A 25,288-nucleotide genomic window follows, 5' to 3' on the forward strand; every position below is an offset into this window, starting at 1 on the left:
CGTATCGAACAAAAAAAAACTGAGGGGTTAACAAGTAGGTGAAGATTGAAACACAAATATTTTACAGTCAAAATTTCTCAATGTGAGTCCTCAGCTCCCAGAACGTTGGTCAGCACAGGGGTTAGCACTGCTGCCTCACAGAGCCAGGGACCTGCTTTCAGTTCCCAGCCTTGGGTCACTGTCTGTGTAGAGTTTGCAGATTTTCTCCATGTCTGCGTGGGTTTCCTCCGGACACTCCGGCTTCCTCCCACAGTCCGGAAGATGTACGGGTTTGGTGGATTGGCCATGCTAAATTGTCCCTTACTGTCCAAAGTATCATTCAGCCCATCGAGTCTGTACTGACTCTCTGAATGTGTATCTTACCCAGGCTCTCTCCCCCACTCCATCCCTGTAAGCCCACACATTTTACCATGACTAATCCATCGAACCTGCACATCTTTGGACACTAAGGGACAATTTAGCATGGCCAGTCCACCTAACCTGCACATCTTTGGACACTAAGGGGCAATTTAGCATGGCCAGTCCACCTAACCTGCACATCTTTGGACACTAAGGGACAATTTAGCATGGCCAGTCCACCTAACCTGCACATCTTTGGACACTAAGCAGCAATTTAGCATGGCCAATCCACCTAACCTGCACATCTTTGGACACTAAGGGACAATTTAGCATGGCCAATCCACCTAACCTGCACATCTTTGGGCACTAAGGGACAATTTAGCATGGCCAATCCACCTAATCAGCTCATATTTGGACACTAAGGGCAATTTAGCATGGCTGATCCACCTAACCAGCTCATCTTTGGACCCTAAGGGGTAATTTAGCATGGCCAATCCACCTAAACCTGCACACCTTTGGACACTAAAGGACAATTTAGCATGGTCAATCCACCTAACCTACACATCTTTGGACTGTGGGAGGAAACCACAGCACCCAGAGGAAACCCACACAGGGGAGAACGTGCAAACTCCACACAGTCACCCGAGGCCAGAATTGAACCAGGGTCCCTGACGCTGTGAGGCAGCAGTGCTAACCATTGCGCCACCGTACCACCCAGCTTCCAATTCCAGATTTTGTGAATTGAATTTAAATTCCACCAGCTGCCGTGGTGGGATTTGAACCCATGTTACCTCGAGCTTGGGCCTCTGGATTATTAAGCTAGTGATGTTACCACTACACCAAAACGTTCCCTCCCACTTCTAAACACAAGCGGTAAGACATACTTCCGTCAAGATATATGGCATTATCCTGAGTCATGGAAAAAGTACTAAACCTAATGTTGTCCCACAAGAATGGAAACATATCGACGTGGTTGTGGGGGAGCTTGTACCCATGTGGACTGAGGAAAAAGGACTGGAATGTCAATAGTTAAACTCTGATAACCGTACAATACAAAACCAACATGCAAAGAGAATTCACCAGGGTTCAGTCCCAGTCTCTACCACACCCAGCTGGACACTAAGGGAAGTGCTACCACAACATACAGTACTCAGAGGCAGAATACAATCATTGTATTACTAAATGAGTAATTAAGATTAATAATCCAGGGGCCATGAGTTCAGATCACTCCATGGCAGCCAGAGGATTTGGATTCAGTATTACTTTTTAATATAATTAAGAAATACGCCATTGTTCGCAATGCCCTTTAGAGAAGGAAAGTTGCCATCTTTACCCCAACTGGATTGCATTAGACTCCAAACCCAACGCTGATGGGGTTGACTCTATACTGTCCCTGAAGGAGCCAGCATATCACAGGATTGTTACAGTGCAGCAGGAGGCCATTCGGCCCATTGTGTCTGCACCAGCTCTCTGAATGAGCCATCGCCCTAGTGTCATTCTCCTGCACCTTCTTCCTTTCCAGATAGTAATCCAATTCCCTCTTGAAAGCCACGATTGAACCAGCCCCCCCGCCACTCTCTCAGGCAGCACCTCCCAGATCCTAACCACTCGCCGTGCGTGGGAATTTCTCCTTGTGTCTCCATCGCTCCTTTTACCAATCACCTCAAACCCGTGCCTACTCACTCTCCACCCTTCCACCAATCATCGATCATAGAATCCCTACAAGTGCAGAAGGAAGCCATTTGGCCCATCATGTCTGCACCGACTCTCCAACAGAACATCCCACCCAGGGTCTCGGGATTACTAGTCCAGTGACAATACCACTACGCTACCACCTCTCCTTATGCATATATACACCCAGATCCCTCTGCTCCTGTATCCCCTCCAGAATTTATTTTATATTGGCTCTCCATGTTGCTTCTGCCAATATGAATCACTTCACATTTCTCCGCATTGAATTTCTATCTAAATATGTCCTGTTGAAGTTCCACATTATCCCACTATTGATCTGTGGGAAACTCCACTACATGTTGTTCTTCAGTCCAAGAAACATCCCTTAGCTTTCTCTTTCCTGTCACTCAGCCAATTTCATATCATATTGCTACTTTTATTCCATTACTCTGCCCACAACTGCCAGGCAATTATCATCACCAATAAGAGACACTCTAACCACCATCCCTTGATATTCAATGGTGTAACCATCACTGAATCTCCCACTGTCAACATCCTGGGGGTTACCATCGACCAGAAACTCAACTGGACTTACCACATAAACACAATGGCTACAAGAGCAGGTCAGAGGCTAGGAATACTGTTGCGAGTAACTCACCTCGTCTCCCCCAAAGCCTGTCCACCATCTACAAGGCACAAGTCAGGAGTGTGATGGAATACTCTCCACTTGCCTGGATGGGTGCGGCTCCAACAACATCAAGAAGCTCAACACCATCCAGGACAAAGCAGCCCCGCTTGATTGACATCACATCCACAAACATCCACTCCCTCCACCACCAACACTCAGTAGCAGCAGTGTGTACCATCTACAAGATGCACTGCAGAAATTCACCAGAGATCCTTAGACAGCACCTTCCAAACCCACGACCACCTCCATCTAGAAGGACAAGGGCAGCAGTTACATGGGAACACCACCACCTGCAAGTTCCCCTCTAAGCCACTCACCATCCTGACTTGGAAATATATCGGCCATTTCTTCACAGTTGCTGGGTCAAATTCCTGGAATTCCCTCTCTAATGGCATTGTGGGTCAACCCACAGCACGTGGACTGCAGCGATTCAAGAAGGCAGCTCACCACCACCTTCTCAAGGGATGGGCAATAAATGCTGGGCCCAGCCAGCGATGGCCATGTCCCATGAATGAATTTAAAAGTCTGCTATGTGGCACTGCGTCAAATGCCTTCTGGAAGTCCGTGTACATCACATCAACAGCATTACCCTCACCAACCCTCCCTGTTGACTCTTGAAAAAGACTCCAGCAAGTTAGATTCAGGTTAGGTGCAGTTATTTAAGGGGGCGTTCCGCCATCACTTAATCAAGGGCAATTAGGAATGGCCAACAGATGTTGAGCTGACCCACATCCCGGGCAGGATTTTCCAGTCCCACCAATGGGTGCCATCATCGTGGGGTAGACAGGAAAATTTGGAGACCAGCCATCGGATTTTGGGCCAGCCCGGAATTTTCCTCCCGCCTGCATCGACGTCCGGATGGGACTGGAAACAATACCCCCACAACCCCCCCAACCGCGCCCACACCCCCTCCCCCCTCCCCCCAACCGTCGCCACCTGGAATGAAAAGAGGGACACTCAATAAATGCCAATCCTGTTTTTAATGGAAAATGATTAGGAATCTTGCATTGGAGGTCAAATGTACCCGGACTCAGCGATGCATCTAATAGGAGGTCAGACACTGAACTGGCAACTTTGCCTCTCAACGTAAATGCGGCGCCCTCCGTGGATGGGATTCTCCAGCCTCGTCCGCAGCTGGGATTATCCAGTCCCGCTGCAGTGAAGGGAGCGTCAAATTCTCCGTTCTCGCTGGCAGCAGTGGGGGTGGGGGTGCGGGCAGGGAGAGTTGGCGGGGGGTGGGGTCATGATTAGAGAATGCTGACCTGCATCTACTGCCCTCAGTGGGTACAAAACGAAACTTGTTTGACTTTTGAAACTCCATTCCTGGTTTGTGACCAACTGGACACACGCGGATGTACAATCGGCCGATCATCGATGAACTCCGTGTTTTCTTTCACACGGCTGCGTTCAGTCATACAGTCAAACCCACACAAGATGTTGCGTGTGTCCTTAATTCAGCAATCATGTTAATCTCTTGTTCTCTGGTATAATTGGAAAGTGTATGGTTGGATTTGTTGCATTATGTGTTGTGACATGCTGTGTATCTGCTACTGCTGTCTTTCTCTGTTTCTCTCTTTCTATCTCTCTCTCTCTCTCTCGCTCTTCAAATAAAGGCTACTGTTTCATAAGTACTAACATCCACCCTTCCTTCCGTCTCCCTTTCCTTCACAGACTGGACAATTTACTTAACATGGCATACGGCGTGAAGAGGTAATAAATGTTCCAAAGCAAAGGGTTAGAATTTAATCTTCACTTCAGCAATCCAGTCAAATATATGAGACAGTAAAAGTTAACATTGACCTTTAGAATTGTAGCTATCTGGTATTGCCTAAGTGTTTGGTTACTGGCACCTTGATAACTATTTTCAGTTATTTTGATTGCTAAACCCACTCTTTCCCCATATCCCTGCAGTTTTATTTTCTCTCCTTCACATACTTATATACAATTCCCTTTGGAAGGTCACCATTAAATCAGTATCCACTATCTTATCAGTGTACGCGAACAGGCACCGGACTGTGGCAACTAGGAGATTTTCACAGTAACTTCATTGCACTAATAAATAAACTTTAATTCTTCCTGGAGGTCACAGATTCCATCCCTATCAATGGACAGGAAAGGCAGGCACAGTGGTTAGCACTGCTGCCTCACAGTGTTAGGGACCCGAGTTCGATTCCGGGCTTTGGGTGAGTTTGTCTGTGTGGAGTTAGCACGTTCTCCCCGTGTCTGCGTGGGTTTCCTCTGGGTGCTCCGGTTTTCTCCCACAGTCCAAAGATGCGCAGGTTAGGTGGATTGGCCATGCTAAATTGCCTCTTAGTGTTCAAAGATGTGCAGGTTAGGTGGATTGGCCATGCTAAATTGCCCCCTAGTGTCCAAAGATGTGTAGGTTGGGTGGATTGGCCATGCTAAATTGTCTCTTAGTGTCCAAAGATATGCAGGTTAGGTGGATTGGCCATGAGAATTTGCCCATTGGTGTCCAAAGATGTGTAGGTTAGGTGGATTGGTCTTGCTAAATTGCCCCTTAGTGTCCAAAGATATGTAGATTAGGTGGATTAGTGGTGTTAATACATGGGGTTACGGGGATAGGGCGAAGGGGAGGGCCTAGTTGGGCTGCTCTTTCAGAGGATCTGTGCAAACACGATGGGCCAAATGGCCTCTTTCTGCACTGTAAAGATTCCAATTACCCTCTGGGAAGTTGCAATTGAATCCAGTTCCCCCCCCCCCCCCACCCCCCACCAAGCAGCACATCCCAGATCGCAACAGCTAGCCGGGTAAGAAAATATTCTCATTCTACCCTTGAGCCGATGTTTGTGCTCACTGGTTGCCAACCCGCCTGCCATGGCAAACGGTTTCCCTTTGGCTACTCTCTCGAAACCCCCTCGCAATACCAATCTCCATTCAATCTCTCCCCCGACCTTCCCCGTGTCCAAAGAGATTCACCCCAGTGACTGTGACACTGCGTACCTGCCTTATCATTTAGAGAGAGGATGATACAATCGTTCACTTGAGATAAGGTTGACATCTCACAGGAGTGACTGGATTGCTCTTAAATTCTAGCCAAGGTGTCTTATATCTCCTTTGTTTTTCCCCCTTCACCTCAAACTAACTTCACCTTCTGTTTTTGGGTAACGTGCGAGTTTTTCTGTTTCAACGTCTGGTTCTCATTATTGCTTCCATCTCTACTCATTCCGTTAGCCCCAATCTAACTGAAGTACCCCAGGAACCGGGCTGTTTTATTTCACTCATTGATACCCACAGTTTCACTAGCTCCCTCCATGCATGCTACCTCCTGCTTGTCTGATCACTGCCTACTCGTTTATTAAGACTGTTTAAGTCACGCAAAAACCAGGTTCCGATTTCCTAGCTCCGTTTTGATAGATTGGGTTCGTCTTGGACCACTCTTAGCCGAGGTGCACTATTGGGCAATCCCACCTTTCAGATGGGACACTAGAGGTGGGTTTCCCAGATACTGCAGCATCAGGGTTCAACCCCAGGCTCCAAGCTGACCCACCCCTCAATGTGTGGGCGGCACGGTGGCACAGTGGTTAGCACTGCTGCCTCCATAGTGCCAGGGAGCCGAGTTCGATTCCCAGCTTGGGTCACTGTCTGTGCGGAGTCTGCGCATCCTCCCCATGTCTGCATGGATTTCCTCTGGATGATCCGGTTTCCTTCCACACTCCAAGGAAGTGCAGGTTAGATGGATTGGTCATGTTAACCTGCCCCTTAGTGTCCCAAGATGTGTGGGTTAGGTGGATTGACCATGCTAAATTGCTCCTTAGTGTCCAAAGATGTGCGGGTTAGGTGGATTGGCCGTGCTAAATTGCCCCTTAGTGTCCAAAGATGTGCAGGTTAGGTGGATTGACCCGAACAGGCGCCGGAGTGTGGCGTCTCGGGGATTTTCACAGTAACTTCATTGCAGTATTAATGTAAGCCCACTAATAAATAAACTTTAACTTTAAAATAGACTTGAAAAATTTAAATGAAACATGATATTACCTTTAATAAGCTTTTTAAAAATCTGGAGGGACCACTTTGTGTCACGTTGACTGCTCTCCGAAAGAATGTATTGTGGCTATCCTCAGAACATGGAAACATAGAAACTAGAAGCAGGAGGAGGCTATTCAGCCCTTCGAGCCTGCTCCACCATTCATTTTGATCATGGCTGATCATCAAATTCAATATCCTGATCCCCCCTTCCCCCCCATATCCCTTGATCCCTTTAGCCCCTAATTTCTTCTTGAAATCACACAACGTTTTGGCCTCAACTACTTTCTGTGAGAGTGAATTCCACACATTCACCACCCTCTGGGTAGAGAAATTTCTCCTCACCTCAAAGGTTTACCTCTTATCCTCAAACTATGACCCCTAGTTCTGGACTCCCCCACCATCGGGAACATTCTTTCTGAATCTACCCTGTCTAACCCTGTTAGAATTTTATAAGTTTCTATGAGATTCCCCTCTCACTCTTCTAACCTCCAGTGAATATAATCCAAACCAACTTAGTCTCTCCTCATATGACAGACCTGCCATCCCAGGAATCAGCCTGGTAAACCTTCGCTGAAGTCCCTCTATAGCAAGGACATCCTTCCTCAGATAAGGACACCAAAACTGCACACAATACTCCAAGTGTGGATTCACCAACGCCCTGTACAATTGCAGCAAAACATCCCTATCCCTATACTCAAATCCTCTTGCTATGAAGACCAATGTATCATCTGCCTTCTTTACTGCCTGCGGAACCTGCGCGCTTCCTTTCAGTGACTGATGCACGAGGACATCAAGGGAATGTTGATAGGGTTTTATATCCGAGTGGGGCTCTGTGGCCAGCGCTCTTGCTCCTGAGTTTTGGGTTTAAGGCCCACTTCAGGGAGTTGAGCACAAATTTCTGTCTGACCGTCTTAATGTGGAGATGCCGGCGTTGGACTGGGGTAAACACAGTAAGAAGTTTAACAACACCAGGTTAAAGTCCAACAGGTTTATTTGGTAGCAAAAGCCACACAAGCTTTCGAAGCTCTAAGCCCCTTCTTCAGGTGAGTGGGAATTCTGTTCACAAACAGAACTTATAAAGACACAGACTCAATTTACATGAATAATGGTTGGAATGCGAATACTTACAACTAATACAGTCTTTAAGAAACAAAACAATGGGAGTGGAGAGAGCATCAAGAGAGGCTAAAAAGATGTGTATTGTCTCCAGACAAGACAGTTTCACTGGCTGTCTTGTCTGGAGACAATACACATCTTTTTAGCCTGTCTTGATGCTCTCTCCACTCCCATTGTTTTGTTTCTTAAAGACTGGATTAGTTATAAGTATTCGCATTCCAACCATTATTCATGTAAATTGAGTCTGTGTCTTTATAAGTTCTGTTTGTGAACAGAATTCTCACTCACCTGAAGAAGGGGCTTAGAGCTTCGAAAGCTTGTGTGGCTTTTGCTACCAAATAAACCTGTTGGACTTTAACCTGGTGTTGTTAAACTTCTGACCGTCTTAACACAGTGCCCTGTTTCGTGAGCCGCTGTCCAAGGTGCTGAATGTTCCCTCAACTGGATGTGAGATATCCATTTTCGAAGGAGAGCCGGGGGGGATGGGGGGGGGGGGGGTGGGTGGGGGGAGAGAGAAGGGAGTTCTCCAGCCCAGTGTATACCCCACAACCAACGCCAGTAATAAAAGAAACAGGGTGTGGGGGGAGGGGATTTCCCCCTCTCCCCACCGCATGTTTGCCAACAGCAGAACAGCTCATTATTGGTCAACACCGATAGATCTCTATGCCGTTTTGTGAGGCTCACCTATTCATGTCGGGGGGGGGGGGAGTCACCTTATTCATTTATTTATCATTGTTTGTTCACATCATAAGTAGGCTTACATTAACACTGCAATGAAGTTACTGTGAAATTTCTCTGGTCGCCACACTCCGGCGCCTGTTCGGAAACACTGAGGGAGAATCTAGCATGGCCAATGCACCCTAACCAGCACATCTTTCGGAGGAAACCGGAGCACCCGGAGGAAACCCACGCAGACACGGGGAGAATGTGCAGACTCCACACAGACAGTGACCCAAGCCGGGAATCTAACCCGGGTCCCTGGCGTTGCGAGGCAGCAGTGCTAACCACTGTGCCACCATGACCCAAGTCGGGAATCGAATCAGGGTCCCTGGCGCTGTGAGGCAGCAGTGCTAACCACCGTGCTGCCCCCAGGTAACCCCACCGGTGGGGCAGGCTGGAAAATCCCGCCCATCATTGCATTGCCGGGGTCTTGCTATGCACAAATTGGCTGCCATCTTTCCTACACTACCAGCTGTGACTATGCCTCAGAAAAAAAGTACTTAATTGGCTGTAAAAATGCTTGGGAGGACATCAGGTTGTTGTGAAAAGCATTGTATGACACGCAAATCTTTCTTCTTAACCTTTGTTGTCCTATTGCCAGTTCTCCTTCCATTCAGCTCACCTCGTGTTACACCGGGGTTACCACAATCCTTGTTGATCACCTTCAGAGCAACCTGCCATTTTGTTTTGGTGTTGGGGTGGGGGGTGGGATTAGCCAGTATTTTTTTCTAACAGCCAGATACACCTTCTGTCATCAACCCCCACCCCCCACCAACATCCCCCATCCCCCACACCAACAGCCTTTCTTGATACTCTTTTGATAAGTCAATGATCAGTAAATTAAACAAATTAGTTGGGGGAGGGGAGGGGGGTGGTGAGGGGGCTTAAACTTGCGAAGGTTTACCAGGCTGATTTCCAAATGTCAGATCTGTCATATGAGGAGAGACGAAGTCAGTTAGGATTGTATTCACTGGAGTTTAGAAGAGTGAGAGTGGATCTCATAGAAACTTATAAAATTCTAACAGGATTAGACAGGGTAGATTCAGAAAGAATGTTCCCGATGGTGGGGGAGTCCAGAACTAGGGGTCATAGTTTGAGGATAAGAGGTAAACCTTTTAGGACTGAGGTGAGGAGAAATTTCTTCACCCAGAGGGTGGTGAATGTGTGGAATTCACTCCCACAGAAAGTAGTTGAGGCCAAAACATTGTGTGATTTCAAGAAGAAATTAGGTATAGCTCTTGGGGCTGAAGGGATCAAAGGATATGGGGGGAAGGGGGGGATCAGGATATTGAATTTGATGATCAGCCACGATCGTCATTACCATTAACACTGTCTATATTTCCCACTGCCTCAGGTGGCACAGTGGTTAGCACTGCTGCCTCACAGCGCCAGGGACCCGGGTTCGATTCCCAGCTTGGGTCACTGTCTGTGCGGAGTCTGCATGTTCTCCCCGGAGGGTTTCCTCCGGGTACTCCGGTTTCCTCCCTCACTCCAAAGATGTGCAGGTTAGGTGGATTGGCCATGCTAAAATGCCCCTTAGTGTCAGGGGGACTAGCTAGGGTAAATGCATGGAGTTATGGGGATAGGGTCTGGATGGGACTGTGATTGGTGCAGACTCGATGGGCCAAATGGCCTCCTTCTGCACTGTAGCACTCTATGATTCTTTCAAAAGCAGCCGGCATAATCAAGGACCCCACACACCCCGGACATTCTCTCTTCCACCTTCTTCAGTCGGGAAAAAGATACAAAAGTCTGAGGTCACGTACCAACCGACTCAAGGACAGCTTCTTCCCTGCTGCCGTCAGACTTTTGAATGGATCTATCTCGCATTAAGCTGATCTTTCTCTACACCCTAGCTATGACTGTAACGCTACATTCTGCACCCTCTCCTTTCCTTCTCTATGAACGGTATGTTTTGTCTATATAGCGCGCAAGAAACAATACCTTTCACTGTATCCCAATAAATGTGACAATAATAAATCAAATCAAATCAGATCAAAATGATCAGAATGAATGGCGGAGCAGACTCGCAGGGTCGAATGGCCTCCTCCTGCTTCTAGTTTCTAATTTACGTAAATCTGCAGCTTAACTCTGGAACATTGGTGAATCATCTGTCATTATCTTGGACAGAGGCCAGATGCTGCCATTGCAAAACAGCTTACCATGATATTTTCTGCTGTTTTCGTGCGTAAGTAGCTTGCTCTCAACTTGCTTCATCTGTGCTGCAGCCAGGGTGACTCATCCTCCGATTTTTCCATCAACCCCAGGGCCCCTCGAGCTCCTGTTCTCTCCTCACTGTTCCGTCTCCTCACTGCTTATCTCCTCCTCTTGCCGCCCACCACTCTTTGGGATGACCCAGTCGCTCCCCGCCCCCGGTTGATTTAGATTAGGGACAGATGGACGGACCGCACAGAACCGCCAATTCTCTCTTGGTGGTGGGTCGTATTTGAACTGTCCTCCAAGAGGCAAGTCCATCCAGGCTTGAGTGAACTGGCATGGAATGGCCTGTTTCTCTGCTGTACAATAGGCAGAAAAGATCTGATTGGTAACAACAGCAATTCGATATTCGATCATTCACCCAGGAATATCAGAATCACAGAATCCTACAGCGCAGAAGAGGCCCTTCGGCCCATCGAGTCTGCACCGACCCATGAAAGGCCCTGACCTGCCCACCTAATCCCACTTGCCAGCACTTGGTCCATAGCCTTGAATGTTATGATGTGCCAAGCACTCACCCAGGTACTTTTTAAAGGATGTGAGGCATCCCACCTCCACCACCCTCCCAGGCAGCGCATTCCAGACCGTCACCACCCTCTGAGTAAAAATGTTTTTCCTCAAATCCACCCCAAACCTCCCACCCCTCACTTTTAACTTGTGTCCCCTCGTAACTGACCCTTCAACTAAGGGGAACAGCTGCTCGCTGTCCACCCTGTTCCTGCCCCTAATAATCTTGAACACCTCGATCAGGTTGCCTCTCAGTCTTCTCTGCTCCAATGAAAACAACCCAAGCCTATCCAACCTCTCTTCATAACTTAAATGTTCCATCCCAGGCAGCATCCTGGTGAATCTCCTCTGCACCCCCTCCAGTGCAATCACATCCTTCCTATAATGTGGCGACCAGAACTGCACACAGTGCTCCAGCTGTGGCCTCACCAAAGTTCCAGACAACTCCAACATGACCTCTCTGATTTTGTAATCTATACCCTGATTGGTAAAGGCGAGTTTGCCGCATGCCTTTTTCACCACCCTATTAACCTGCCTTTCCGCCTTCAGAGATCTGTGCACAAACACGCCAAGGTCCCTCTGTTATCCTTGGTCCACGATCTCTGAAAAAGCATTCGCTTTTATACAACATCTCACTCTCACTGCAGTTTGTACACAATGAAATGGAAAGCTCCATATAGGCTGAAGTGTCGAACTTCAATGGAGTTCCTTATTTTCTATGTATGTCTGCACTGGTGTCGCCCATTGTGCCCTCCCTAACTCCCCCCAATAACTCAATGCTGTTGACCCAAACCACACTTCAGTATTACTTCTGAGCGCTAGAATCCTCCCTCTCGCAACCCTGTACAAGATTCAGGGAATTGTTTGTCAACTCATCTACATTACCTGCTCTCTCCAGCCGCCTTCACACTATCTCCATGCCAACCTCGCTTCTCTTTCCTACTGCACGGGTACAATGCCCCCCTGAACTCTCTTTACTCAGAGAGTGGTAAGGGCGTGGAATGCCCTGCCTGCAGCAGTAGTGGACTCGTCAACAACAGTTAAATGGATAAACATATGGATGATATTGAAATAGTGTAGATTAGAGGGGCTTTAGATTGGTTCCACTGGTCGGTGCAACATCGAGGGCCGAAGGGCCTGTACTGCGCTGTAATGTTCTATGTTCTATGAACTCTCGCCAAATAGGTGCCAGGAAGGGAAGGCACTATTATTTGTATTCTTTCAAAGGGATGTGGGTGTCACTGGCCAAGCCAGTGTCTCTTGCCCATCTGTTGGGTCCATTCATTCGTCTGAAGAGACCAAGGATACGAGTTTTACAATTTATTGAACAGAACTTAAAAGAATTATTAACATGACAGAAGAGAAAAGAAAACAAACTTGGAGACTGGTTTCTGTACTGAACGTGAACACACTGAACTGACCTGGATCTCGAAACAACTGAACACATTCACACTCCGAAACCAAAATATATTTCAACCCTTATCTCACCGCTGGGAGTGTTTTTTGCAAGCTGTCTCCGGGGCGGCACAGGGGCCACGCTGCTGCCTCACAGGGGCCAGGGACCTGGGTTCGATTCCCAGGCTTGGGTCACTCTGTGCGGAGTCTGTACATTCTCCTCCGTGTCTGCGTGGGTTTCCTCCGGATGCTCCGGTTTCCTTCCACAGTCCGAAAGATGTGCTGGTTAGGGTGCATTGACCCGAACAGGTGCTGGAGTGTGGCGACTGGGGGAATTTCACAGTAACTTCATTACCGTGTTAACGTAAGCCTTACTTGTGACTAATAAATAAACTTTTTAGAAAAACAATCCTTGCAGCTGTGGTTAGGCTGTTGTTTGCCTGCATTGTGTACCCTTCAGGAATGCAGTTAATTTCTAGCTAACCTTTAGCCTTCTGATTCTACATATATTCAAGTTAGCAATCAATGTTTCAGCTTAGCAGAGTTAGTTAATCCCTACATACTAGCATTCACCTGTAGTTGTGCATAGACAGAAATATCTTAATTACATATGAAGAAATATCTTAAAATGAAGTCTCTGTGTAGATTGAAGCATGATGTGGAGATGCCAGCGTTGGACTGGGGTAAACACAGTAAGAAGTTTAACAACACCAGGTTAAAGTCCAACAGGTTTATTTGGTAGCAAAAGCCACACAAGCTTTCGGAGCCTTCAGCCCCTTCTTCAGGTGAGTGGGAATTCTGTTCACAAACATGGCATTATTCTGTAAATTGAGTTTGTGTTTTTATATGCCCTGTTTGTGGACAGAATTCCCACTCACCTGAAGAAGGGGCTGAAGGCTCCGAAAGCTTGTGTGGCTTTTGCTACCAAATAAACCTGTTGGACTTTAACCTGGTGTTGTTAAACTTCTTACTAGATTGAAGCAAACAGGGCTACGGATACAAAGGATCCCACACCATTCCTGTTTGCTCTTCAGAAGGTGATGGTGTGCCACCTTCTTGAACCGGTACAGTCCCTGAGGTCTAGGTACACCCCACAATGCCGTTAGGGAAGGGAGTTCCAGGATTTTGACCCACAGCGCTGCAAAGGAACGGCCAATATATTTCCAACTCAGGATGGCGAGTGGCTAGGAGCGGAACTTGCAGGTGGTGGTGTTTCCAATTCACCTTCTGACCTTGTCTTGCTGGATGGTAGTGGTCGGGGGTTTGGAAAGTGCTGTCGAAGGAGTGAGTCCAAAGATGTGCGGGTTAAGTGGATTGGCCATGTTAAATTGACCCTAGTGTCACGGGGGATTAGTAGGGTAAATACCTGGGGTTACGGGAATAGGGCCTGGGTGGGATTGTTGTTGGTGCAGACTCGATGGGCCAAATGGCCTCCTTCTGCATTGTAGGGATTCTATGATCCTATCAGTTGCTGGAGTGCATCTTATAGGTGGTACACATTGCTAAGTCGGTGGTGGAGGGAGTGAATGTTTATGGTGGTGGTTGACTGATTTATCCTGGGTGATGTCGAGCTTCTTGAGTGTTCTTGGACCTGCACCCATCCAGGCGAGTGGGGAGTATTCCATCACACTCCTGACTTGTGCCATGTAGATGGTGGACAGGCTTTGGGGAGTCAGGAGGTGAGATACTCGCCACAGGATTCCCAGCCTCTGACCTGCTCTTGTAGCCCCTGTGTTTATGTGGCTGGGTCCCAGTGCAGTTTCTGATCAATGGTTTTCTCCAGGATGTTAACAGTGGGGGATTCAGCAATGGCAATGCCAATGAATGTCAAGAGGAGATGGTGAGATTCTCTCCTGTTGAAGATGGGCATTGTCTGGCACTTGTGTGGCACTTGCTTGCCACTTATCAACACAAGCTTTCATGTTGTCGTATCTTAGCCTGTTCATCAGGACTAGAAAATGTAGTTCCTTCAGTCACATCATGAATCTTGAATTAAGATGCTTGTATGTCCATTAAGCAACCTGTAAGACTATTGTATTTGCTTATCAACCTACATGTTAACCACATTGGCGCAGTGGTTAGCACTGCTACCTCCCAGCGCCAGGGACCCGGGTTCAATTCCGGCCTTAGGTGTCTGCGTGGGTTTCCTCCGGATGCTCCGGTTTCCTCCCACAGTCCAAAGATGCACTGGTTAGGTGGATTAGCCATGCTAAATTGCCCCTTAATGTCCAAAGATTAGGTGGATTGGCCATGCCATATTGCCCCTTAGTGTCCCAAGATGTGCACGTTAGGTGGATTGGCCATGCTAAATTGCCCCTTAGTATCCAAAGATGTGCAGGTTAGGGGGTTTGGCCATGCTAAATTGCCCCTTAGTGTCCCAAGATGTGCAGGTTAGATGGATTGGCCATGCTAAATTGCCCTTTAGTGTCCAAAGATGTGCAGTTTGGATGGATTCAAAATGCTAAATGTGTGGTGTTATGGGGAGACGGCTTGGGTAACATACTCTGTCAGAGAGCCGGTGCAGACTCAATGGGCTGAATGGCCTTCTTTTGCACAGTAGGGTTTCTAAAATGCCCTTTAACCCAGACCCACACTCGCTACTGTCCCAGTTTACTGTGTAGCAATGTTCTGGATTTATCCATACTATTTAAAATCATGGAGACTTCTACAATAGCCTCCCCACCTCCTGACCCCCCAGCTTCCTTTGTTCAGGGCTAAGTCACCAGTCCGGTCTTGCATCTGCAGTTGAATCCAGGGTTCAGTTTCATGGTTGTTCTCTGCATTGTCTTCATGCATGAATGGTCGACGAAGTGATAAGTACAGTAGCTGGGGTACAGAGGGAGCTGAACACGGAACTGCTCTGGCAATGATTACTCAAATAATCTGGCGATATAATTTAGCATTCTGCTTAATGTTCTCCATTGTGATTAGCATTCCAACTGCGGAATCTTCCGAGGCGTCATTAGAAGGGTTTCCACTCCTCTTCTGCACATTTGTGAATTCAATCTTCCCTCCCCGCTCCAGCCCCACAGATGCGTTTGGTCTCAAAATGTATTTGACTTCTCTACTTCGCACTTCTTTTGTATGAGAAACAGTTCCCATTCTCTCCACACGCCCCTCCCCACCACCCCCCCACCCCGCCCCCGCCACCCACCCACCACCACCCCACCCCCACCACCACCACCCCCAGCCCCCCCACCCCCCACCACCACCACCCCCCACCACCACCACCCCCCACCACCACCACCCCCCACCACCACCACCCCCACCACCCCCCACCACCACCCCCACCACCCCCCACCACCACCCCCACCACCACCACCCCCACCACCACCACCCCCACCACCACCCCCCCACCACCACTACCCCCCCCACCACCCCCCACCCACCACCACCCCACCCACCACCCCCCCCACCACCAGCCCCCCACCACCACCCCCCCACCACCACCCCCCCACCACCACCCCCCCACCACCACCCCCCCCACCACCACCCCCCCCCACCACCACCCCCCCCACCACCCCCCCCCCCACCACCACACCCCCCCTCCCCCACCACCCCCGCCCCCCCCACCACCACACCCCCCCTCCCCCACCACCCCCGCCCCCCCCACCACCCCCGCCCCCCCCACCACCACCCCCCCACCACCACCCCCCCCACCACCACCACCACCCCCCCACCAACAAGCTTTGAGCATCCTTGCTTTGTGCTCACAAAATCCAAGTCATAGAATCCCTACAGTGCAGAAGGAGGCCATTCGGCCCATCGAGTCTGCACCGACCACAATCCCACCCTGGCCCTACTCCCCATAACCCAATTTATTTACCCTGCTAATCCCCCTGACACTAAGGGGCAATTTAGCACGGCCAATCCACCTAACCAGCACGTCTTTGGAGTGTGGGAGGAAACCGGAGCACACGGAGGAAACCCACGCAGACACGGGGAGAATGTGCAGACTCTGCACAGACAGTCACCCAAGCCAGGAATTGAACCGAGGTCCCTAGTGCTGTGAGGCAGCAGTGCTAACCACTGCGCCAACGTGCCACTCATACAGACCAAGAACTAAGTCCTTGATCCTGCCTCACAGCGCCAGGGACCAGGGTTTGATTCTGGCCTCGGGTGACTGTCTGTGCGGAGTTTGCACGTTCTCCCCATGTCTAGTGTGGGATTCCTCCGGTGGCTCCGGATTCATCCCACACTCCAAAGATGTGCAGGTTAGGTGGATTGGCCATGCTAACTTGCCCCTTAGTGTCCCAAGATGTGCAGGTTAGATGGATTGGCCATAGTAAATTGCCCCTTAGTGTCCAAAGATGTGCAGGTTAGGTGGATTAGCCGTGGTAAATGTTACGGGGATAGGGCCGAGGTAAGATACTCAGAAGTCCGTGCAGACTCGATGGGCTGAATGGCCTCCTTCTGCACTGTCAGAATTCCCCAGTATCTACTCATGGGCACTCTATTTAACTGATCTCCCTATTCTGATTCCATCACCAATAATATCGATGGTTATCCTTCCCTCTTATCCACACTCAGGTCTCCAGCTCCTGTCATCATTCATCTTCATGGCATCCTTTAGTGATTAACCATTGGCTGGACGGCTGGTTTGTGATGCAGGGGGCCCCACAGCGTGGGTTCAATTCCCGTACCGGCTGAGGTTATTCATGAAGGCCCCGCCTTCTCAAACCTTGCCCCTCACCCGAAGTGTGGTGACCCCCAGGTTAAATCACCACCAATCAGCTCTCTCTCAAATTTGGAAGCAACCTTTGTAGCCCTGAGGACTGTGGCAACATTTTTAAGTTTAAGTCTAAGTTTATTTATTAGTCGGCTTACATTAACACTGCAATGAAATTACTGTGAAAATCCCCTAGTCGCCACACTCCGGCGCCTGTTCGGGTAACACTGAGGGAGAATTTAGCATGGCCAATGCACCCTAACCAGCACGTCTTTCGGACTGTGGGAGGAAACCGGAGCACCTGGAGGAAACCCACGCAGACACGGGGAGAACGTGTAGACTCCGCACAGACAGTGACCCAAAAGATAGAACAATGGGTGGGGGTGAGATGGGGAGGAAGGAACATGGATATATAGTACTTTAAGTTTAAATTTTATTTATTAGCCTGATAAGTAAGCTTACACTAACACTGCAATGAAGTTACTGTGAAAATCCCCTAGTCGCCACACTCCGGCGCTTGTTCGGATACACTGAGGGAGAATTTAGCGTGGCCAATGCACCCTAACCAGCATGTCTTTCGGACTGTGGGAGGAAACCGGAGCACCCGGAGGAAACCCATGCAGACACGGGGAGAACGTATGGACTCTGCACAGATAGAGACGCAAGGTGGGAGTCGAACCTGGGTCCCTGGCGCTGGGAGGCAGCACTGCTAACCGCTGTGCCATGACTTATTTATTTTATATCAAAGATTAGCCTTTGAAAATCCAAGGTGATTGTTCTCCTGAGACACTGAAAAAAGGAGATTGGGCAGGTGAAATCTGAGCAACTCCCCTTTCTCATCTTTTACATATTCAATCCCATCCCCTGGTTGTATATTCAGTGTTGGAACCAAGACTCAGTGCACACTCGACTACCCTGACTTCCACTCTCACAACCTCAGTGCTGTTGTTCTCCTTACATCACTCTGCCTTAGCCTCATGTGGGTAAACGTTCGACTGGCATTCGCAGGCAAAACTTATTGTGAATTAAATATCGGTTTAGTGTCAGTCATGGTTGCGTGGGTCGCACTCTCCTCTCTCGGGTTGTGGGTTCAAGTTCCTGTCCAGAGGCTGGAGTACGAGATCTGGGTTAACACTCCTGTACCGTACTGAGGGACTGCTGCACGGTCATAGATGCCATCTTTCAAGTGAGGTGTAAAAGCAAGCCCCTGACTGCCCTTTCAGATGGATATGAAGGATCCCATTTGGCGGCATGGTGGCACAGTGGTGAACACTGCTGCCTCACAGCGCCAGGGACCCGGGTTCGATTCCCGGCTTGGGTCACTGTCTGTGTGGAGTTTGTTCATTCTCCCCGTGTCTCCGTGGGTTTCCTCCGGGTGCTCCGATTTCCTCCCACAGTCCAAAGGTGTGCGAGATGTGTGGATTGGCCATGCTAAATTGCCCCTTAGTGTCCAAAGATGTACAGGTTAGGTGGATTGGCCATGCTAAATTGCGCTAGTGTCAAAGATGTACAGGTTAGGTTGATTGGCCATGCTAAATTGCCCCTTAGTTTCAGGGGGGCCAGCTAAGCTAAATATGTGGGGTTACAGGGATAGAGCTTGGGTGTGATTGTTGTTGGTGCAGGTTTGATAGGTCGAATGGCCTCCCTCTGCACTGTAGGGATTCTGTGACAAAGATTTGTAGCTCCAATGACTATAGTTTCAATTGCGTTCACCAAATGGTTCCTCTTCTAGGACAAGAGGTCATGGTTGTCGAGTAAGATGGGGGAGGTTCAGGACAGAGATAAGGAGAAGCTACTTCTCACAGAGGGTTGTGAATCTATGGAACTCACTGCCCCAGAGTGCAGTGGATGCAGAATCAATCAATGGATTCTAGAAAGAGACAGATAAATATTTGACCAAAAGCGGGATAAAGGGAAAAGGCAGGGAAGTGGAGTTAGGATGAGATGGAAATCAGCCATGATCATATAGAGTGGCTGAATGAGCTCGAAGGGCTGAATGGCCTACTCTCGCTCCTAATTCCTATGTTCTCTTATTACAGTGGGGGCTGGGCACTTAACAGGCTATGAAAGGTTTTGGGATGTCCTTAGATTGTGAAAGACATTAGTATAAATACAAGTTTATGTTTCTTCATCAAATTAAGTACACAAAATGGTTTACATTAATATAGCTGTCAATCACCATTTCCTCTATTTTTCCCATCAAGTTGTACACCATCACCTGACCCTTCGTCAAAGCCCTGGAGATCCCTCCCTAAAAGACCAGTGATAGCGTCTTTACCACATGAAATATAAAAGACCCACCATCACGCCTTCTATGGGGCAATCGGGGATGCCACTTGATTGGCACCCCATCCACAGACACTCACTCCCTCCACCACCAACGCTCAGTGGCAACAGTGTGTGACATCTACAAGAGGCAGTGCAACAACTCGCCAATGTCCCTGAGGCAACACCTTTCAAATCCATGACCACTGCCATCTAGAAGGACAAGAGCAACAAGGGGGAAGTGGTGGCGTAGTGGTATTAACATGGGACTAGTAATCTAGAGACCCCAGGGCAAGGCCTGGGTTCAAATCCTACCACGGCAGGTGGTGAAATTTGAATTTAATAAAAATCTGGAATTAAAAGTCTACTGATAACCGTGAAACCATTGCCGTAAAAACCCATGTGGTTCACTCATGTCTTTTAGGGAAGGAAATCTGCCGTCCTTACCCCGGTCTGGCCGACATGTGACTCCAGAGCCACAGCAATGTGGTTGACTCTCAACTGCCCTCTGAAATGAAGGGCAGTTAGGGATGGACAATAAATGCCGGCCCAGCCACCCAGCCTGGAACCCATGTCCCAGGAATGAATATTTTTAAAAAACATTGGACAATGAGATGGAGTCCCATGTAGCTATTATAGTGTTCAGGCTTACGCTGAGAATCCCATGTCGCTTTTAGAATGATCTAGTTTTGGTTTCACTTTTACTTTCAGTGGAGCACACACGCACAGCTCTGCTACTGGCACCTTCAAGCTTTCTGTCCATGTGTAACTTGTTCACTTGTGACTGGAATTTTGGTCAACGTTCCTCCCTTAACGTAATATTATCAAAATCAGCTTACCTGGGCGTGTCGCTGTTTGCCAGGGACCCGGGTTCAATTCCGGCCTCGGGTCACTGTCTGTGTGGAGTTTGCACATTCTCCTCGTGCCTGCGTGGGTTTCCTCCGGGTGCTCCGGTTTCCTCCCACAGTCCAAAGATGCACGGGTTGGGTGGATTGGCCAAGCTAAATTGACCCTAGTGTCAGGGGCATTAGCTAGGGTAAATATGTGGGATAGTGGGAACAGGGCCTGGGTGGGATTGCTGTTGCTGCAGACTCGATGGGCCAAGCGGCCTCCTTCTGCACTGTCGGGATTCTATGATTCTATCCAACTGCAATTGAAAACCAACTGTACAGCCCTTTCAAACATTTTGAGGTGCTACGTAACACAAAATATTTCCACCGAAGCAACAATATCGAAATTATGTTTGATTATATTACAAATAGTGGTAGATCACACGGAGTGTACATCAGAATAAATATGAGAAAGTGATCATTATTTGCTGTTATTTTCTTCCTTTTTGGATATTTAACAAATTAATCTTGTTCACGATTTGTATTTAGATGTGAAATTATATACACGACACAACCATGGGAGACACTCATAAGAAAAATTAAATTTAATGGCAAACAAATGCACAGAAATTGTAATGTTAATATAACACAAGGCTTATTGCTGGTCGCTGAAATTTAATATTGATCTCTCTGTGTTCAGTTAGTACTTTAAGTGCCTCCTGGGCGGCACAGGGGTTAGCACTGCTACCTCACAGTGCCAGGGACCCGGGTACGATTCCGGCCTCAGGTCACTGTCTGTGTGGAGTTTGCACATTCTCCCTGTGTCTGCGTGGGTTTCCACCGGGTGCTCCGGTTTCCTCCCTCAGTCTGAAAGATGTGTAGGTTAGGTGGATTGGCCATGCTAAATTTCCCCTTAGTGTCCAAAGACGTGCAGGTTACATGGACTGGCCATGCTAAATTGCCCCTTAGTGTCCCAAAGATGTGCAAGTTACATGGATTGGCCATGCTAAATTTCCCCTTAGTGTCCCAAAGAAGTGCAGGTCAGGTGGATTGGCCATGCTAAATTGCCCCTTAGTGTCCCAAAGATGTGCAAGTTACATAAGAACATAAGAACATAAGAAATAGGAGCAGGAGTAGGCCATCTAGCCCCTCGAGCCTGCCCCGCCATTCAATAAGATCATGGCTGATCTGACGTGGATCAGTACCACTTACCCGCCTGATCCCCATAACCCTTAATTCCCTTACCGATCAGGAATCCATCCATCCGCGCTTTAAACATATTCAGCGAGGTAGCCTCCACCACCTCAGTGGGCAGAGAATTCCAGAGATTCACCACCCTCTGGGAGAAGAAGTTCCTCCTCAACTCTGTCTTAAACCGACCCCCCTTTATTTTGAGGCTGTGTCCTCTAGTTTTAACTTCCTTACTAAGTGGAAAGAATCTCTCCGCCTCCACCCTATCCAGCCCCCGCATTATCTTATAAGTCTCCATAAGATCCCCCCTCATCCTTCTAAACTCCAACGAGTACAAACCCAATCTCCTCAGCCTCTCCTCATAATCCAAACCCCTCATCTCCGGTATCAACCTGGTGAACCTTCTCTGCACTCCCTCCAATGCCAATATATCCTCCCTCATATAAGGGGACCAATACTGCACACAGTATTCCAGCTGCGGCCTCACCAATGCCCTGTACAGGTGCATCAAGACATCCCTGCTTTTATATTCTATCCCCTTCGCAATATAGGCCAACATCCCATTTGCCTTCTTGATCACCTGTTGTACCTGCAGACTGGGCTTTTGCGTCTCATGCACAAGGACCCCCAGGTCCCTTTGCACGGTAGCATGTTTTAATTTGTTTCCATTGAGATAGTAATCCCATTTGTTATTATTTCCTCCAAAGTATATAACCTCGCATTTCTCAACGTTATACTCCATTTGCCATATCCTCGCCCACTCACTCAGCCTGTCCAAATCTCTCTGCAGATCTTCTCCGTCCTCCACACGATTCACTTTTCCACTTATCTTTGTGTCGTCTGCAAACTTCGTTACCTTACACTCCGTCCCCTCCTCCAGATCATCTATATAAATGGTAAATAGTTGCGGCCCGAGTACCGATCCCTGCGGCACGCCACTAGTTACCTTCCTCCAACCGGAAAAACACCCATTTATTCCGACTCTTTGCTTCCTGTCGGATAGCCAGTCCCCAATCCACTTTAACACACTACCCCCAACTCCGTGTGCCCTAATCTTCTTCAGTAGCCTTTTATGGGGCACCTTATCAAACGCCTTTTGGAAATCCAAAAACACCGCATCCACCGGTTCTCCTCCATCAACCGCCCTAGTCACATCTTCATAAAAATCCAACATGTTCGTCAAGCACGACTTTCCCCTCATGAATCCATGCTGCGTCTGATTGATCGAACCATTTCTATCCAGATGCCCTGCTATCTCCTCTTTAATAATGGATTCCAGCATTTTCCCTACTACAGACGTTAAGCTGACCGGCCTATAGTTACCCGCCTTTTGTCTCCTTCCTTTTTTAAACAGCGGCGTAACATTAGCCGTTTTCCAATCAACCGGCACTACCCCAGAATGCAACGAGTTTTGATAAATAATCACTAACGCATCCACTATTACCTCTGACATTTCTTTCAATACCCTGGGATGCATTCCATCCGGACCCGGGGACTTATCCACCTTCAGTCCCATTAGTCTACCCAGCACTGCCTCTCTGGTAACATTAATTGTATTAAGTATTTCTCCTGCTGCCAACCCTCTATCGTTAATATTTGGCAAACTATTTGTGTCCTCCGCCGTGAAGACCGACACAAAAAACTTATTTAAAGACTCAGCCATATCCTCATTTCCCACTATTAACTCCCCCCTCTCGTCCTCCAAGGGTCCAACATTCACTCTAGCCACTCTATTCCTTTTTATATATTTATAAAAACTTTTACTATCATTTTTTATATTAATTGCTAGCCTAGCTTCATAGTCTATCCTTCCTTTCTTTATCGCTTTCTTAGTCTCTCTTTGTTGTTTCTTAAATTTTTCCCAATCACTTGTTTCTCCACTATTTTTGGCCACTCTGTACGCAGCTGTTTTTATTTTAATACTCTCCTTTATTTCCTTCGTTATCCACGGCTGGTTCTCCCTTTTCTTACAATCCTTATTTTTTGCTGGAATATATTTTTGCTGAGAACTGAAAAGGATCTCCTTAAAAATCCTCCACTGTTCCTCAGCTATCCTACCTGCCAGCCTGCTCTCCCAGTCTACCTTAGCCAATTCATCCCTCATCCTATCATATTTCCCTCTGTTCAAACAGAGGACACTGGTTTGGGACCAAACTTTCTCCTCTTCCATCTGAATCAGAAATTCGACCATATTGTGGTCACTAGACCCAAGAGGGTCCTTCACAATAAGATCCTTAATTCTACCTACCTCGTTACACAATACCAGATCCAAAATAGCTCGTTCCCTCGTCGGTTCCGTAACATGCTGTTCAAGGAAACTATCTCGACAGCATTCTAAGAACTCTTCCTCCATTCCACCCTTACCGACTTGAGTCTGCCAGTCAATGTGCATGTTGAAGTCCCCCATGATTATTGCCGTTCCGTTTTTACACGCATCCCTTATCTGCTTGTTTATAGCCCTCCCTACCTCAACATTATTATTTGGGGGCCTATATACCACACCTACTAGTGTCTTTCTCCCTCTACTATTCCTCATCTCTACCCATAATGATTCCACGTTTTGTTCCTCAGAGCCTATGTCATCCCTCAGTACTACCCTGATATTATCTCTTATTAATAGCGCGACCCCACCACCTTTTCCTTCCTGTCTATTCTTCCTAAACGCCTGATACCCCTGGATATTCATCTCCCAGTCCTGGTCACCTTTCAGCCACGTTTCTGTAATGGCCACTAGATCGTACCCACTCGTGCTGATTTGCACCATCAACTCATTTACCTTGTTCCGAATGCTTCGTGCATTCAGGCAAAGTGTCCTTATTCCAGCTTTTATCTGGACCCGCTTTGATGAGTCGCGAACACCCTCTCCCTCTACTCCCTTATCTAAATTACCGCCTTCATTCACTTGCACCCTCTCCTCTACCATTAATTTTGTAATTCCCCTTACCCCTGCATCCTCCACCCCATCAATTAGTTCCTTGATCCTAGTCAACTCTTCTAGCTCCCCTCCCCCCAACCTATCTAGTTTAAATTCTCCCCAGTAACCTTAGCCAACCTACCGGCCAGGATATTGGTCCCCGTGTGATTCAAGTTCCACCCGTTTTTTGTATACAGATCACCCCTGCCCCTAAAGAGGTCCCAATGGTCCAGGAACCTGAATCCCTGCCCCCTGCACCAGTCCCTCAGCCACACATTCATCTTCCACCTCACTCCATTCCTGCCCTCACCTTCCCGTGGCACAGGCAGTAATCCTGAGATTACTACCTTTGCTTTCCTCTTTCTCAGCTGTCTCCCTAATTCCCTGTACTCCCTTTTCATGACCCCTTCTCCCTTCCTACCCACATCAGCGGTACCAATATGTACCGCTACCTCAGGCTCCTCTCCCTCCCACCTCAGGATTTCCGGGACGCGACTAGCGACATCCTGGATCCCGGCCCCAGGGAGGCAGACCACCATGCGAGAATCCCGCCTACCTCCAGGTCAGGTGGATTGGCCATGCTAAATTGCCCCTTAGTGTCCCAAAGATGTGCAAGTTACATGGATTGGCCATGCTAAATTGCCCCTTAGTGTCCCAAAGGTGTGTAGGTTAGGTGGATTGGCCATGCTAAATTGCTCCTTCGTGTCCCAAAGAAGTGCAGGTCAGGTGGATTGGCCATGGTAAATTGCCCTTTAGTATCAGGGGGACTAGCAGGGTAAATG

The 25,288-nt window shown here is 48.2% G+C and overlaps 1 protein-coding gene across 8 annotated transcripts in view; it reads left to right on the forward strand.

Moving 5' to 3' along the window:
• Window positions 1–25,288, forward strand: part of LOC144487240 (ELAV-like protein 2) — a 78,812-nt gene that overhangs the window by 52,090 nt on the left and 1,434 nt on the right. For 3 of the 8 annotated variants that reach the window (XM_078205318.1, XM_078205319.1, XM_078205323.1), the window contains exon 5: window positions 4,370–4,408. The exons of 1 other annotated variant lie outside the window; for it this stretch is intronic. In XM_078205318.1, coding sequence (XP_078061444.1) covers window positions 4,370–4,408 — 39 coding nt within the window. Of the gene's footprint in view, window positions 1–35; window positions 39–3,747; window positions 3,751–4,369; window positions 4,409–13,715; window positions 13,722–14,144; window positions 14,148–25,288 lie in introns of all 8 variants that reach the window. 4 more of the 8 variants (XM_078205320.1, XM_078205322.1, XM_078205317.1 and 1 more) reach the window with 4 other exon arrangements.

The sequence above is a fragment of the Mustelus asterias genome, unplaced genomic scaffold (genome assembly GCF_964213995.1).
Source record: "Mustelus asterias unplaced genomic scaffold, sMusAst1.hap1.1 HAP1_SCAFFOLD_663, whole genome shotgun sequence".
Lineage (NCBI taxonomy): Eukaryota > Metazoa > Chordata > Chondrichthyes > Carcharhiniformes > Triakidae > Mustelus > Mustelus asterias.